General features: G+C 43.0%; 1 protein-coding gene across 1 annotated transcript in view; it reads left to right on the top strand.

Moving 5' to 3' along the window:
- Nucleotides 1-17,255, top strand: part of RUNX1 (runt related transcription factor 1) — a 99,841-nt gene that overhangs the window by 7,132 nt on the left and 75,454 nt on the right. The window contains exon 3 of the mRNA XM_018052603.1: nucleotides 5,556-5,712. Within this exon, the coding sequence (XP_017908092.1) occupies nucleotides 5,556-5,712 (157 nt within the window). The remainder of the gene's footprint in view (nucleotides 1-5,555; nucleotides 5,713-17,255) is intronic.

Raw genomic sequence — 17,255 nt, 5'->3', positions numbered from 1 at the left:
AAGATGTTTCATTTCTGCGGTAGGGATTCAGTTCTTCTGTCTTGGGTGGGTTGAAGAAGGGGCAGCTTTTTAAATACAATCAGTGCTGCCATTTCCTGTTCTTTTAAAGGGGCTAAGGCAGGCAAGGGGTAGGGGGTGGAAGCTATAAAGATCAGCTACTCTTTTCTTCCTTAAAAAATAAAATAAAATAAAATCTGGCTACATAATTGTCCTCTTTAAGGGGAGATTAAAGTTTTTTGTGGTTCCAAGCCTGGGATGGATTTTTAGCTAGTTACAATGAATAAATGTTCACTTTTTAAAACACAAGTTAACTATCGGAGTTCTTTATTTTTAAGCTTTAGACACCTTCCAAATTTAGATTATGGTTTTTCAAACAAACAAACAAGCAAAAAGTGCGGTTGGCTGCCTGTATAGAGTTGCCTCAATTTTCTAAAAGAAGGAGTTTTTGAAGAGGATAGAAAGGACGATGAGTCTGAGCAGCTGCTGGACTCTTTCCTGTCTCTTCCTCTACCTCTGTAGATTTGGGTTGGGAGCCCATTTCAATTTTAAATCACGCTAATCCCTGTATATAAACAGACTCAGCGGGCAGACCTCCTCGGCTCTGACAGGGATGGGCCCCGGGTCACTGGCAGATAAGTGCAGAGGGGAGGAGACAGGCTGATAATCAACACGAGGGTCCTTTAAACCAGGTGCTACAGACTCACCACGGGAGTGTGGGTTCTCCGAGATCTGTGGCTTCCTTTGGGCTAAGTCATAGTCTCCTCGACTCGGGAACCCACACCCCAAATACTAACTGATTAAGAAAGAATCTGAAGGAGTTAGGGCCAGGTCATTTCTCAAGCCACCCCATGAAAGTATTTCCTTCGAAAAGAATGGAAAAAAAGGGGAAAAAATCAGGTAAATTGCTTTCCTGAGCCATCAGGGAATTCCCTTTAGCAGAAATCTTAATAACCCTAGAGATTTCCTTTTTAAGATGACTTTTGACAATTCACTGTTTTAAAAAGATTTGTTTTACTGAGTGATAGTTTCTAGGTTCAAGATCAAGGTATAAACCTCTTGAAAAAAGTTCAAGTGGGTTTTGACAACTTTGGGGGCAAAGGAAAGGACAGTAGAGGAATCAGACCGCTTGGTGAACAATCTGTCGCCACTCCAGTCCCCAGGAAGGGGGGCCTCTTTCTAAAGGAGACCTGCTCACCGCCTAACGGAAGAAGCAGACAAAACTGCCAGTGAGGGAACAAGTACATAGATCAGGGATAAAGCAAGCTAAACTTTTGTGTCCCTGACTCCACTCTGTACTCATCTTGCACTACCTACCTCCCAAGCACTTTCTATAGAAATTACTACTTTAGAATTTGGATTTTATGTAAGCCCCAGACAACCTCTTTAAGAAGGTAAGCACTAAAGAATTACTAAGATCTTCCATACTAAGGAGGAGAAAATGTAAAACCATGACAAAGTCTGACGGTATTGATGAGAAGGAGCACTAAAATGATTCTTTAGGCATCTTCTGAATATGTGTAAATCCTCTGCTTTAATCTTTGAAACTAAAGGGAGATTTAAAGGTGTGAGTTTTCCTTAAAATAGATGAAAACCATCCTAATTGCTTATCCTGGGCCCTAAAATATCCTCCATGCCCTGGCGTCTCTGGTGAAATTGCCTTTAGTTTTTAGCCTAGGAGAAATCCCTATTTTACTACAGAGAAAAGTCTTAAATTTGCTACCTGTTACTCATTAATTACTGAAGCAGTCAAAAAAGCTGTTTGGATGACTTAGGATGTGTTTTGTAAGACTGTAATATTAAAGTTTATTTAGGCTCTGGTACACCACAGTCCGAAGGCATAAACATGCCTTCAGCAAGTTGAGAGGCCTTGGACGCTGATAGTAGTATTCTTTTCATAAGAAAGAAAGAAGTAACGTTTCTGTCGGTGAGATCATGGTCTCCTAGCTATGCAGTAAATGTCATCTCAGCTGAATGCTAAGTTCCACCCCGCAGCTTTCTTTAAAACACTGGAAATTTAAGGAATTTGAAATAAATGAATTGTGACTATAATTTCAGCCTAACTAGAGTTGGTTTAAAATGCCAGTTTCAGCCGTGAACAGGCTGACCAAGAGCAGTGTGGGGAGGTCTGTAATATAGAAGAGGTTTGATATTTTGCCCAACTTCCTGATACTTTAAAAAGAGAAGTTAAAAAAAAAAGAGAGAGATATCCTTTGGCCAGCAAGTCTCTTCTTGTCTGTTTGGTCTGTGTTAAAATGTAAACGTTTGTGTTTCTTTACCTATTGTTTATAGCTTTTCATTCCAGTTCTTTCTTTTATTCTGTTTGAAGTTAGATTTTTTTTTAAAAAATTCTCTGCATATTGCCTATCAGTGATAAAATCTATATCAAATTAACAGAAATGTTAGTTTTTAAGTTAAAAATATTTTTCTAGTCTAAGAATGCTTGCTAACAATTAGATGATATTCTTTATTAATGTAATTTTCTTGGATTTAATTCTTTCCCTCCTCCTCACCAAGAAAAATCTATAAAAGGCCAAGTAAATGATCTTTGAGCCCCGAAATATCTTTGACTCCTGCTTCAGTTTGAAAAAAAGGGAAAAGGAGTTAAACTCCTAATTTCTTTAGTCTTAAATTCCAGCATCAACAACTTTTTCTTGTTTAGCCACCACGATTATTTTACTCTGTATTTTTGTTTGGTGACTGCCTCATGAATTTGCCACATTACTGATGAGGATATTTTGGAAAGATGAGTGAGGCTCAGACATGGAGCACTGTGAGAGGGGCCAGTGGGAGGAAGGTGATTTAGAATACATTTTGGTAGTTATAAAACAAGAGTTATTTATTTTAAGCTCTTTAACCAACAATGAGTTATTCAGTTTGAAAACCATGCAGTTGATCCGGTCCCTGTATACTTACTTACTGAATGTGGAATTAAAACAGAGACGCCAGGTCATCACAGGGAGATGGGGATGAGGAAGTAAAAATATGTTTTCAAGGAGGACATTTCAACATTGTGAGCTAATTTTACAGAGGGAAGTGAAAACAGTTGGGGGGGGTGGAACAGACTGGGGGAGGATTTTTAAGGGACTGAAAAGAGCAGAATAAAGCAAATCTATTTCATGGCAATAGAAAAAACGGTAACAAGAACATAACTGATCAAGGAGATTTATTTCAATAATGGTTTTGAAACAAAAGGGAATTGTCATATTACTGCTCTTAATTTAACAGCAACAAACACACTTATAATGGGCTCTAACTACCTAATTAGAGGGTGCTTGGGGAAGAAATAGCTGTGCTTTTAAATTTCCTTTATAGAAAACACGTCCAACATTTGGATGGAAAGGACTAGAAAGAAAGCTAAGAGTGCAAATTGGATAAAATAGGTGAGGAACGTGCCTGCCTGTTGCTATAAGAATTGAGTCTCCTGGTACAGTCCTGGGGTCAGAAGGATGCCTGCCTCTTATAGTGAGTCGGTTCAATTTCCCCATCATAGTCCTTAGAATCCAACAGCTGAAGCACCCTAGGAAATAAAAGGAATAAACGGTCAAGTGGATAACACGAGAAAGGGTGATGACTAAGCAGGCAATGAAGACGAGAATTTAGAGAAACGTGGCTTTTCTGTCATTCACGGGGGCCTATGGCAGCCTAAATGCAGACAGAAAAAGAGGACTGAAATATAGGTGTTACCCCTGCAACTATGTGTCAACTATGAGGTAAAAATGGGGAAGTGGAAAACAGGAGGAGGAATAACCACTGTGGAATGCTTTATTAACACAACTCAAAAATAAAACCCTATACCCACTAGCAGTCACTCCTGATTCCTCTCTCCCTCAGCCCCTGACAACCAGTCAGCTATTTTCTGTCTCTGTGGATGTGCGCATTTTGGATTATTCATATAAATGGAATCATACAATATGTGAACCTCTTGTAAATGGCTTCTTTCACGTAATGTACTGTTTCAGCGGTTCATCTATGTTGTAGCATGTATCAGAACTTTATTCCCTTTCATGATGAGATAATATCAATTGTATGGATCTGTCACAGTTTTAAAGTCCATCATCAGTTTATGGACATTGCGTTATGGAATACTTTATTTTTGTTATAAATTTATTGTAATAAGTTTAAAAAATATAAGATGAAATAAACCCCCCAAACGATTATAAAATTGGAATGATGAGCACACATTTCACTAGTGACTGAGAAAATACCAATCAGGGGGTATTGCAAGTGATAGATCGTGATCACGAATAAAACTTGTTTTGATTTGAAATTCTGTGACCACTTTAGAAAACACAAACAATGGAAATAGTTTTGACCAAGAAAATAGCTTTTAGAAGGATCAAATGATGACCCAAGAAATGGACACTCCTACATGAAGCATCATTGGCCATGCATTTTGCCTTAAAATTCCTGCTTTTTAAAAAATTTACCTGAGTGTCAAAATATTTATTTACTAATTTACTTTAATAGTCCTGATAGGAAATCCATTTCCATTCAGGTGCATTGAAGGAATTCTTCTTCAACATCATCTGGGTTTGGAAAAAATCTCAATTATCTATCAGATCCATGTTAAGACATCTCTGGGACTCACAGAATAAAAATGTGTTGAAATTTTGCTCCTGAAAACAGAGCAGGACATCAAAGTGAGCACCCCTCTTCTCTGAGGTCTATTGATTTTGTAGTTAGTGTTATGTTTCTGATTTTTTTCTCTTGCATACTGCAATTCAGTGCTAATGAAAGCAAGTCTTTGGAAATCAAGTAGGGACAATAGGATGAACTAATTGTGAAGGGAGTATGTAAGTCATTCACGAATAGTCAGCAATTCAGTGGAAGCAATCAGATTTAATTTTAGCAGTTTAAACACCTCAAAGGCAAAATCAACCCTCTTAGGCCTATTGGTGGAGGTCTGGACAAATGAAAAATGGGTTAGGCTATAAACTTACAAAAAACAAGACATTCTGTTTCTCAAATATGGAGAGTTAAGAAGAGATGATTTTATTCACGAGAATCCATAGCTTTTCAAAGCCCTTGCTATAGTGAGCCTTATTCCAGCCGTGTCCTGTGACCTTATGTGGCTTTATTAGATGAATGTTTTATGATTTAAATATCTATAATTTTACATGTGTGTGTGTGTGTGTGCGCGTGTACTTAGTCACTCAGTCGTGTCCAACTCTGCGACCCCATAGACTGTAGCCCATCAGACTCCTCTGTCTGTGGAATTCTGCAGGAAAGAATACTGGAGTGGGTTTCCATTCCCTTCTCCAGGGGATCTTCCCCACTCAGGGATCAAACCCAGGTCTCCTGCACTGCAGGCAGATTCTTTACCGTCTGAGCCACCAAGGAAGCCCCAAATTTTACATAGTGGAATTTAAAGTAAATCTTCCCATTAATAACTTTTCTGTTGTTTTAATTTGCGATATAAGTTATGATTTAGTTTGCTATTCCTTTGCAAACTAAAAAGCATCACAATATCCATTCAGTTTTAGAACAGTTACACAAATGACGTCCAAGTTTCTAACATGCCTGATGTCTGTGTTTGTCCCTTGACGGGTGTTTAGGTGGTGGCTCTGGGGGACGTTCCGGATGGCACTCTGGTGACTGTGATGGCAGGCAATGATGAAAACTACTCAGCTGAACTGAGAAATGCAACCGCAGCCATGAAAAACCAAGTTGCGAGATTCAATGACCTCAGGTTTGTCGGTCGGAGTGGAAGAGGTATGTGTCTGTCAGAACTGAACTTGAAACACTCAGTATCTACATGGCAACAAACCCAGATTTCAAAACATCTAGAAGTTTCTGTGATGGGATTCCCTAGAAGCATAGTCATTTCTTCCCATCATTGTTGCCACGTCAACCTTGTTATTTAATATTTAATGTTTCTTACAGAATCTGGCTTTACATTATTGCTTTCTGTTATTGAATTGGTTTAAGACTGATTTGAAGCAGATAAGACATGAATCGCAAATTCCAAGAAAACCTCTCAGGTCTCTACTAAAATGTAAAAATATAAAATGTGCCATCATGGAAGCTAAGATTATACTACTGGGGTTCTCTCTTTGATAATTTTCAGAAATCTCTTTACTGGAAGCCTTTAACTTCTGGTCCATGTCTAGTAATTTTAAGGGTTGTATAGTAGATGATTATTGCAATATGTTTCAAAGAAGCACTTTTTATGGTGAAATATGAAGAAATAGTGTTAGTAACATTCTGATTCGGTGATTCTGATGGTGACGTGACTTTCCTATATATAATTTGGATGGCTTATTATTATCTGTAGGGAGGGGCTAGGCCCAGTTAATATTTTTGGTACAAATAATATCAAAGATTGAACTCTCCCGAGAAATTGTTGTATCAGTGTGTTTCTATGTGTAGTTTTCTTTCTCCATACGTGTTATCAAAGTATTCAACCAGGAAGAGAAATCTTGGCTTGTAATCTCCTCTGGTTTCCAATCATTTTCAAATATTGTGTTTTCTTTATATTGTTAAGAACCTTGGTCCTGTTTTATAAATAGCAGTAAGTACTATTTCTTTAATTGAAGGAGGTAAGATAGTTTGTTTTGAAAATCGCATTTTTGTGATGCAGTGTTGAATAAGCTTATGAATAAAAGTTATTTTGAGTATGATATAAAATGACGTAGAAAATACCTAAATAACAGGATGACTCGTTTTGAAAAAAAGTAAAAGTACAACCAACAGACAGTTAAACAGAAGGGTAATCATTAGTCTTTATAAAGGCATTTGCAAATCTGTATTCTTGGGGAATCTGATTAGTCAGAGAGGAAAAGGAGTAAAGGCATGTTGCTTTTTTTGGTTGTTGTGTTTGTGTTATCCTAGCTGTCTGGGGAATTTTCAAAACAGAATCATAGGTGGAGAAAAAATTTTTAAACTTATAACATGGTTGAAAATGTTTGTTTATAGCACTATGTTAATAGTAGGCTAAGGCCAAGAAAATTATATCCACTTACTGAAAGCATGAATGATGTTATAAGGTATAAAGGCACAAGTTCGTCTATGGGTTCACTTGTTATATTAAAAGTCCTCGCCTTTCAGTAAATGGAATTACCATTGTGGTTCAGAGATACATGTTTGGAAAACATCTCGGAGGTTTCGGATGAGTAGCTGGCAGAGTGGGTGAGAAGCCAATAAAACACAATGGCCCGACCGTCTGGTCCAGTAACCATCTCAATTCAGTGCCTGTGGATTTCTGTTCCTAAGAAGCCATAGCTGAGGATCACTGAATTGTGTTTCCAGAGGAAGTAGTATTACATCGTGTGCATCTGTGTAGGTCTGTGGGTCGGGTTTTGGTTATGCAGGTTCTGGGAATTCTTCAGTGGTCCATGCCATTTTCCCCTAAGAAGTGCAGTAAGTGGCCTTCCAGCAAGGGCCAGGAGGTTGGTGATGATAAAGAAGGACATGGTGAAAGCAGCCTGCTTTCTGTGCTGGCGTTTCTCATCCCTTACTGGCCGTGTCTGTTTTGAGTGGGTGACTAAGAGGAGCTTGTGTTGACTTGGGGAACAGTGAACTGTTTCCCCAAGGTGTGGATTGTTTGCGTTCGGCTGCCTGATTAGTGCCAGGATGCCTTTGAGTCTGCAGAGTGGAATAGCTGCAACCAAGGCTGGGCTGTCTTCTGATGGTGTGGAATGAGACACTTAATTGAAATGCTGCAAATACGAACAGTATCTGTTTTGACCAGGCTTCCCATGTGTGCTAATAAGCGATCCAAAACAGAGGAACCCCAAATAAATGTTGTACCCAATTAGTTACCGTGTATATTGTCGGTCTTGAGTGATTTTTTTTTTTTTGGTTAAGTTCTGCAAGACAAAATGAGCTGTCAAAAGGCTCAGTTTGACTCTGACTGGTAATTTCTCTCCATAATCATAAAACACAACTTTATTTTACTCTTTCAAGTCTTGAGTGTCAACATCAGCGCCTGCCAGGTTTTTTCTTTTTCATTTTTTGCAATTTGCTTCTCATTATGAAGGGAGCGGATGACTTTCCCTCATTTTAACAATTAGCCTTAATCTCCCTTGCGGAATCTCGTCCTTTTAAAAGTTTCATAATGTTTTATTAAGTGATCTTAAGACTATCCCCTATTTTGTTTTCTGCTTTTGAAAATGTGTCTGAAAATACAACACTGGCATCCACACACCACACTGGGGCCGGGAAGGTCCTGGCTGCTGGCTCATCCTAACGTTTCAACGCCAGTTTCCCATTCTGTCCAAAGCCAGTGGTCTGCTGAGTTTTCTTAAAGCGGCCTGGTACTCCCTTCTAAATAAAGGGTAGAAAAAGAAACTCCCTTTTCTTTTCTCAGCCTTCAGTCCCTAGGGATTGTAAAAGCTCCTAGAAATTGTCAGAGGTGGAACATGGAAGGGTTTTTCTCTGTTCCACAAAACCGATCTGCCTGGGCGCTGGCTCGGGTCCAGGATCGCGGTTCCTAACCTCGGGTTCAGCCTGCAACTGGGAAAACCTGCCCATCCGGCTTTGAAGGCCTCGCTGACAACCCTGGCCCCTAAAAAATACTGGTGAAGGCTGCAGCCGTCTGGGCCTTCCTCCTTCCCTTCTTTTCTGTCCCTGACAACTTAAATCTCTCCTTCAGGGCTATCTCACCCTGGGAATTTTCTCCCTTTGATTCAGTATCACCGTATAGATCCACCATTCCTTTACAACGGAAGGCGAGATAGTAGATCCCAGGAGAGGGGGTTGTTATTCAGAACCGTTCACACCTAAACACACTTCCTGGGGACTATCCCTTACCTCCAGAAAAATCCAAGTTCAGGATCAGGGGGAGCTCTTCTTTGGTGACATTCATTAGTGGCAGCTCACATAGCTTCCATCGCCGTTGAAGCAGGTGCTATGGATATTTTCAGTTATAAGAAACTGTATCATGGCTGCAGTCGAGAGACGGAGAAATTTTAGCGATGAAATCCGTGAGTGCTTCCTCCCCTGTTGGAGTACTTAATCAGTTGGAAAGGAATCGATCAATCGGGGAATACGGCCTTAGTTAATTCATTTTAGAGGAAATCTACCAGACCGTATTATCTATCGTATAGTAAATGGGGGAAGAGAATCCACTGCAGATTTCCTTCTGATTTTTCTAAGACTAAGATTTTTAATTTTCAGAACATCCAGGAATCATTTTGAAAATCCTTGAAAGCCTTCTCTCCGGGGTGGGGGTAGGGGGGAAATGCATGTATGCACTCACACACCCAGTTTCTTGTACAGTTGCAGTTTTAGGGCTGCTGAAGCTCCTTTATGGAACTTCTGGGGATCCCATGGACCCGCTCTCCCCCAAGGCAAGAATCTGTGAATCTGGAACTTTGCCTTGACCGTGGAGGGCCAGCCTAGCATGGTGCTGCACCTTATAGATAACTAGAAAATGAGGAAATAATGAACGCATGAGTTAGACATTCTTCTTGCTCCCTGGGATTGTGCTGTTTTGGTTACACCTGCTTTTATTGTATCCAGGGCCTGGTTTGCATAATTAGGAAAGGAGATCCCATTCAAACTACTGGTCTAGACCTTTAAGAGGTATACACACAGGTATACGCACAGATGGTCTCTTGCAAAGGAAGAGGGCTTATTTTGTCACTGAAGGGGCAACCTCCTCTCTAGAGACTGCCCGGCCCCCTGGCTACAGACCTACAATTTTAATTCCCAACCAGCCCAGCAAGGCCGCATGGTTCCCCCACCGTCCATTAGGACCGGGCTTAACTTCTTGGTGGAAATTTCTGGTTATGCTGACCTCCATGGCAACTTTAATCTCGCCCGCTTTCCAAATAGGACCCTTCTCAACCCCTCTATGAAATGAAATTCCTTCCTCACGTTCCTGCTGTGGACGACTTCCCAGACATAATATTTACCCTGCCACAATCAGGGTGATTGTACCTTTGGGTAATGTTCGTTACTGAAGGATTTTCATTCTTAAGGTATTTGACTATATTCGCAGGACAGGATGGGGAGACTGCCTTTCAGACGAGTGAAAGACTGGCTGAAGCAAAGGTACATGCAGGAAAGGATAATGTACCGGTATTCTAAACACAGCGAGAGGTGTCTTTATGGAGTGGTTATTACTAAGAAATGGTCTGGATGACTCACGATATTATCATCAGATCCCAGTTTTATCACAGACTCATATAATGGGAGGAAAATTAATCTGACAATCCCAGCGTTGTTTCGTGGATAACATTCAAGATAATGAGTTGGCAGTCAGACCTCCTGGAGAGAATACAAGGAAAAGACATGGGTTGTATTAAAATCACCTCTCCCATTACCACCTCCGTCCCCTGGGTGTTTTTGGATTGCGATAGATCTACCTTTTAAAATGATAATATATACACTGAAATCTGTTTTCAGACTTCCAGGTGGGCAAACATGGATAGGAAAAGACTCAGCCTCTGATACGTGCAGCCTCAGGCAGCCCAAGCAAATAATGCCTTTTGATGGCATGTGGAAAGCTGGTATCTATGATCTGATGCAGGGTTCATCTCTAGAGATCAGTTTTCTCATTCTGTTTCACATTTGCCCATGAAAGAGTAACATTTCCTCAAAGCAAGTTGCTGCCCACCACCCAGCAGTTCCTGTCCCACTTGGTGTCGTGGCAAAGACCAAGGAGGAGAGCTTTCTTGAAAAATACCTGTGCCTGGAACACGTAGCTTCGTGATTGATCTCTTCATGGTTTTCTTGCTGATTTTATGAAGTGCCAGGTATTGTTGATGATGTTAGACAGCTTTTTTAAGTTGAGGTTATTTGTATGAACAATATTTAAGAGTTGATGGGCAGAAGCTGGACTCTGTCCACCACTCCCACCCTCCCCCACCGCCCATCCTGCCCCTGCAAACTCCTTCCTTGCCAGCCCACTTGCTTTAGGTTGAAGTAGCTCTTTTTTGTGGGGACAGAAGACTATCAGTCAGAAAGCGCTTCCAAGAGAAATAATGGTTGAGTGATTTTTAGAGCTTCCTGTTTCAGCAGCAAGCATTATAGACATAAACAGTGATCCAGCCAATGGCTTCAGTGCTGCACTGGTTCTAATAAATCAGTTTTGTATTTTTTTTTGTGCTGGTTGGTGAGGGGCGAGAGAGGGTGGAGAAGACTGGTCATGGAAGAGCGTATTCTGTTTCCTCTTCTTTATTATTTTTAAAGAAAAATGACTTGCTGAAAAGAGAGATGGTATACAGCCTGATGAGTGTTTTCTTACTGTTGGTGATTATAAAACATTGTCAGATCAGAAAGGGGTTGTTTAGGAATAACCATGTACTGTTAGTATGGAAGGGTTATGTAGTTTTGAAGGATCTATTGGACTTTCAGTCACAAGGGGTGTGTGTGTGTATGTTTATGTGTGTGTGTGTTTATGTGTGTGTGTGTTTATGTGTGTGTGTTTACGTGTGTGTGTGTGTGTGTGTGTGTGTGTGTACTTCCACTGAAAGGACTTCCTGGACCAAATTATCTTTGAGGACTAAATCTATACTAATAACATCTCATCTGAAGCCCCCCAAAAGCAATTAACAGAAATTAATAAGTGAGCAGTGTAGCTTTAATGAGCTGCCTATGAATGAATACTTTCAAAGGTTTCTGGTTTTATCAATTCGGTCTCAGGGTGTGGGGGATGGATTGCTGCTCTTTAAGATTTTTATGTTTATGAACATGCATTAGTGGACTTCCAGCAACACTTACCCTCTGTCATTGGTCCTGATGCGAGTACCGTATTCGACAGAGATGTATTATTTAGTCCACGTTGAGAACAAAGCTTTCCCTGGCATTCCTGTTGTTGGCACTAATTTGAGATTCTAGCACATTCCAGTCTCTATTAGGCTATATCAGGCGGTGAATCCCATTTAGCAACTCTATTTTGTCACTGAACTTCCTCCATCGCCAAGAGTTTCAGATTGCTGAAGACCCCAAAATCGTAAGGTGATCCCAGCAACCTCCTTCAGTAGACCCTGTGGCCATCCTGTCAGTGGACTCAGAATGTGTTTCCTCTGGTTTCCTTGGTGAGGAAGCTTTCATGTAGGAGCCACTTACACTGTTTTTATTGAAGATGGAAGTACATTTCCTGTCTTTTTCTCAACTTGAGTGAATCCCTACATTTACTGTGAGATTTCAGAGCATCATTAAGGATGTCAGTTCAGTTCAGTCTCTCAGTCATGTCCGACTTTTGGCAACCCCTTGGACTGCAACACGTCAGGCTTCCTTACCCATCACCATCTCCCAGAGCTTGCTCAAACTCATGTCCATCAAGTCGGTGATGCCATCCAACCATCTCATCCTCTGCGGTCCCCTTCTCCTCCTGTCTTCAATCTTTCCCAGCATCAGGGTCTTTTCCAATGAGTCAGTTCTTCTTCACATCACGTGGCCAAAGTATTGGAGTTTCAGCTTCAGCATCAGTCCTTCCAATGAATATTCAGGACTGATTTCCTTTAGGATGGACTGGTTTGATCTCCTGCAGTCCAAGGGACTCTCAAGAGTCTTCTCCAACACCACAGTTCAAAAGAATGCAGGCGCAGCCTGGGCCTCAGAGCTGTGCCTCCTCCACCCCCAGCCCCACCCCCAGCCTCCCATCAAGCATTCTCCTGGGTCTGGTGAATGGGAGGTCTGGCCAGCACCCTCCTGCTGGTGGTGTGTGGCCTTAACTGAGTCACCGTATGCAAACAAAGGAGACTTCCTTGGCGCAAACAAAGGCAGTGCACAGGAATATGGGCGTTTGAGCACAGTTGGTGATCTGTGTGCTTATCAGATCTCAGCAGAGGAGGCAAGGTGGGATGGGCCCGTTTGGAGGTGGAAGTGCTCCAGGTTGCTCCAGGCATTGATTTGGGGTTTTTAGAGATGTTTTTCCTTGATTCCATTTGAAATCACTGCACAGAGTATAGTCACTGTCTGTCTATAATGAATAAGAAACAGTTTAAACTCGTATCCTAACACAGCTTTCACCTCTTTAAATGGTGTGTTTCCAGTACCTACGACCCAGGGTCGGTCCAGACATTTTTCTGCTTTCCCCATCTTGTTTGAAACCTCAGGGCTGGTTAGAGCTGATAGATCTTATCTGTGTATCTGCTTATCAATTTTCATGGTGGTCTCCCACAGTGGGTCCCCACATTTGGCAATATCTTCAAACATTTTTGGTTGTGTCCCGCCCCGGGGTGGGAGAGCAGAGGCCATTCCGCAGTGCATAGGACAGCCCTGTCATGCAGAACATTAGTAATGCCGTCGAGGCTGAGAAACCCTGGGCTGGCCTCTCACACTGATCATGCTCAGTGGTAAAATGTCTCCTCTTTTTTTCCTAGCACTTTCTGCCTCTTTACAAAATTTATGAAAAACTTAAATCAGAAAGTTCGCACAGAATTTTAAAAAGTACAGGACATCACTAAATATGAAAGTCTTTTTCTAAATATCAAAATATACTAGAGTTCTGTATACACAGAACTGCACCATTTCCACATCTCCTGGGTCGGGGTGTGTGTGGCTGCCGGAAAAAGAGACTGCAGGTGGAGGGGGGTCTCTTCATTGCAGGTGGAGGAGGGAGGCAGGAAAATCTATTCCTGGAGAACTGCCCCACTCCTTTCAGTCTCTCTCTTAGAAATGTCACGCAGGTGCAGGTCCATGGGGACCGTCAAAAGCAGTGAAAGTGCACAGCTGGCTTCTCAGTGCCTATCCCTATCCATCAGGCACCAGTCGGGGCCCAGAGATCCATTCATCCAGGAACATGAATTGATGTGAGTGCACAGTGTCCGCCTGAGCTACAAGGCGCTAAAAGCAAGGTCCTGGTGTGCGTCGCTGACCGATAACTTACAGAGACCAAAAAGGAGTCGGTTTGCACACCTTGGGGAGATGCAGGGACGGATGGAGGCTGACTTGCCATCCAACCCTGGGAAGCCTTGGTTACCTGCCAGAAGGCTATCTTCACAGGGACCACAGACAGACAGAGATCTGGGTTCTTCCAGAGCTTTCTCCCAGCAGCTCCATGTTGGTTCTGCCATCACTTGTTTGCTACAAGAAGATTCAGCGAAAGATGGCTTAAAAAGAGGTCTGGGAAAAAAAGAAAAGAGTCCTCTGGCATTCTCACTGAATCATGGTGGTGTCTCCTACAGGTGGAATTTTCTCTTTTTTTAAAATTTCTTTTTAACTGGAGGATAATTGTTGTCCAACGTTGTACTGGTTTCTGCTGTGCAACCATGAGAATTGGCCGTCAGTATACATATGTCCCCTCTGTCTTGAGCCTCCCTCCCACCCGCTTCCCCTACCCCTCTAGCTTTTCCCAGAGCACGGGGTTGAGCTCCTTGTGTTATACAGCAGCTTCCTGATAGCGACCTATCTCATGCCTGGTAATGCATATGTTTCAGCGCTACCATCTCAGTCCGTGGCACCCTCTCCTTCCCCCGCTGTGTCCACAAGGGCGTTCTTTATGTCTGCATCTCTATTCCTGCCCTGCGAATAGGATCATCAAGGACCATTTTTCTCAATTCCGTATGTATGTGTTCACGCACACTGTTTTTCTGACTTGACTTCACTCCATGTAGCAGGCTCTAGGTTCATCCATATAGGAGGAATTTCTTGAATATGCTTTGCTGTGACTGTGGACTCTGGTTGGTTGGTTGCATGGACTCTGCCTGGGGACCTCACTCTGACCTTGCCTGCCCCATCCGCTTCCTGTGAGTTTCCCTCAGTAAAGTTATCAGCTCCCACATCCGGCGTGGAGGTCGGCTGTGTGTCACACCCTCAGACTGGTTAACTCTCCATGTGGGAGTTCCTGGGCGGCTGCAGGTGTGAAGGACCAGCTATGGCAGGCAGGCACACGCGGGGGCATGGTGATGCTGAGACCCCAGCACCTGGGAAAGGATGAACGTGGACCCCAGAGTCCCCAAGAGACTGCCTTCCAAGAATTTTCAAAACACAGGAGATTCCACCCTGAACTAGAGAAGCCCTGTGTGATATCAGTGGACCGGTGCCTGATACAGAGTGGGGACTCATTAAATAATCAAATGAGTGACCACCCCAGGCAGTAGAGCCTTGTGCTTACTGCATGGGCGGTCCTAGATTCGCCGCTGGTAGTACAGCGTCTCATCCTGGGCACCAGTAATGTTTCGGGTTGATTTTTCTTTGTGGGGGCCATGCTCTGCATTTGGGGATGGTTAGCGGCATCTCTGGCCTCTATCCAGTAGCCTGGAGCATTCTCCCTCCAGTCCTGGGTGCTCACAACAAGAAATGTCAGCAGAATTTGCCAAATGTCCCTCCCTGGGGGAGAGGTGGAGGCAAGAAGCACTGGCTCAGAGCTGTGTGTCTGTGGGCAAGTTCCTTGACCTATCTGAGCCCAATTCAAACGTTGTCCAAAGGGGATGGAGTGCAGTGAAGATTCCCTGAAATAATACAGTCTTTAGGGGTTACTACTTGTCATGGCAAGGTCCGTTGCTATGACCCTAATTCGGCACAGTCGCTGATGGCAGCTCTGTGAGCTCCTAACAAATAATACGACCGGCACCTGCTTTTTTTATTTGTTTAAATGAGTGACTTTTCTCTGAGACATCAGGCCCTTATCGTGATCCTTTGGCCCCTGTAGAGCTAGCTCTCAGGTCACGAAAGAGTTATGCATAGCAGGCATGGCAATTTCAGATCAGCAATGGAAGGGACGAAATTAAATATGTACTGTAATCCGAGGCACTGTTTTTCATGGGAAAAGAAGTCCTCTCAACTACTTTGTCCAGACATTAACGGCATGCAAATATTTATGATTCATACATGCCCCTTTAGTTCCCGATCATATTTTAACAATAAACACTGCCATTTTCACAGTGAGGCAGAATAATCCCTTTGTCCTGTCCCCGGCTCCCCAGGCTGGCACCCGGCGGCATCGCATTCTTCCTGCTAGGTAATTGCTGACTCCACCCAAGTGGAGGGGGGTTTATAGTTGCTCCACGGCAGCACCTTGGACCACGCACTTCAGGACCTCCTGGCTGTTCCCCTGCAGGCCATCTTAAGGTTGTATCTCAGCATGTTGAGAAAACACAAGCCAACATCCACGTGTGTTTTTCTTCTTTGGCCACATCTTAGCAGAGAATCGATACACCTGGCTGTTGGCTTGAAGAGGTGTCTTGCATTCTGCCAAAATCCATGGACTCAAGAGGCCCCCACGGCCATCATGTCCTAATTGATAGTCCTCCGTTTCCTGATAACTATCCATGCATCTGTTTGTGCCGATCCTGCGGCTCTTTGGAAGGTAGTATGACAAAGTACCAGCAGGTGGCCTGCTTGCTGGACTCACATAGGTGTGCTGGCCTCACTCTCCTCATCTGTACAGTAGGTATACCAGCGCCCTTCATACACACCACAAAAGGTTTTTAGAGTGATTCAAAGATGATGTGCGTGTAACAAGACTTAGGAAGAAAGAGGTATGACTCACCTCCATGTCATCCTTCTTTCTACAGGAGACTCTCTAAGGGAGGGGGGCAGAGACTGGGCAGGTGTTAGCCCGTGTCCCCCTGAATCAGCAAGGCAAGAACGATACCATTTCCACTTTCCACTCCTCACTGGCAAGGAATTTATGTTCCTTTATCTTCCAAGGAAGCTTGTAAAATGAGAATGCCTGTCAGACACAGCAAAAATTTCATTAATATTCATAAATAACACAGGAATAATAATAATAATATAATCATCCCAGGCATTTGCTGTATTTATCTGTACATAAACATAGGAATAATAATAATAATATAGTCATCTCAGGTATAGTCATACCCTGTGATCGACCTGATGTTCTCTGTTTTCACTGGTGAATTTTTCACAGGCTTTGGACCGTCTTTGATCAAAGAAGTCTAGCGCCCACGGCTACTTTATTAGAACTGTCCTCCACCCACAGAGGTCATTCCATGAGGGTATTTCATTCATTCGTTGATCAGATGAACAGTGTGCCTCTGCCATGTGCCGGGCATTGGGCTAACCCCGGGGACACAAAGGTCAGCCAGAAAGAAGCCACAGCCTGCAGGGGTCAGTGAGGGGGTCCCCCAGCTAACAGATGTTGCTGTTCTGAGGGGCCAGTGCCAGGGTGAAAGGACAGGAGTGACCGACGCAAAAGGCACCACCAGGTGCCCCACCCACTACAAGCTCGGGGGTCTTTCCGGACCACTTGTCATCTCAGTGGAGACATCTCAGCATGACGAGGTGGCTGGCCAGGTGAAGGCATCAGGAAGGATGTCCAAGCAGAGAAAACTCAGTGGGAGAGGAGCCAGCAGAGAGGGCCTTGACATCCCATGCTGGGAATCTGGTCTGATCCCAGC

This window comes from Capra hircus, chromosome 1 (genome assembly GCF_001704415.2).
Source record: "Capra hircus breed San Clemente chromosome 1, ASM170441v1, whole genome shotgun sequence".
Classification (NCBI taxonomy): Eukaryota; Metazoa; Chordata; class Mammalia; order Artiodactyla; family Bovidae; genus Capra; species Capra hircus.
This window is presented reverse-complemented; position numbering and strand designations above follow the sequence as displayed.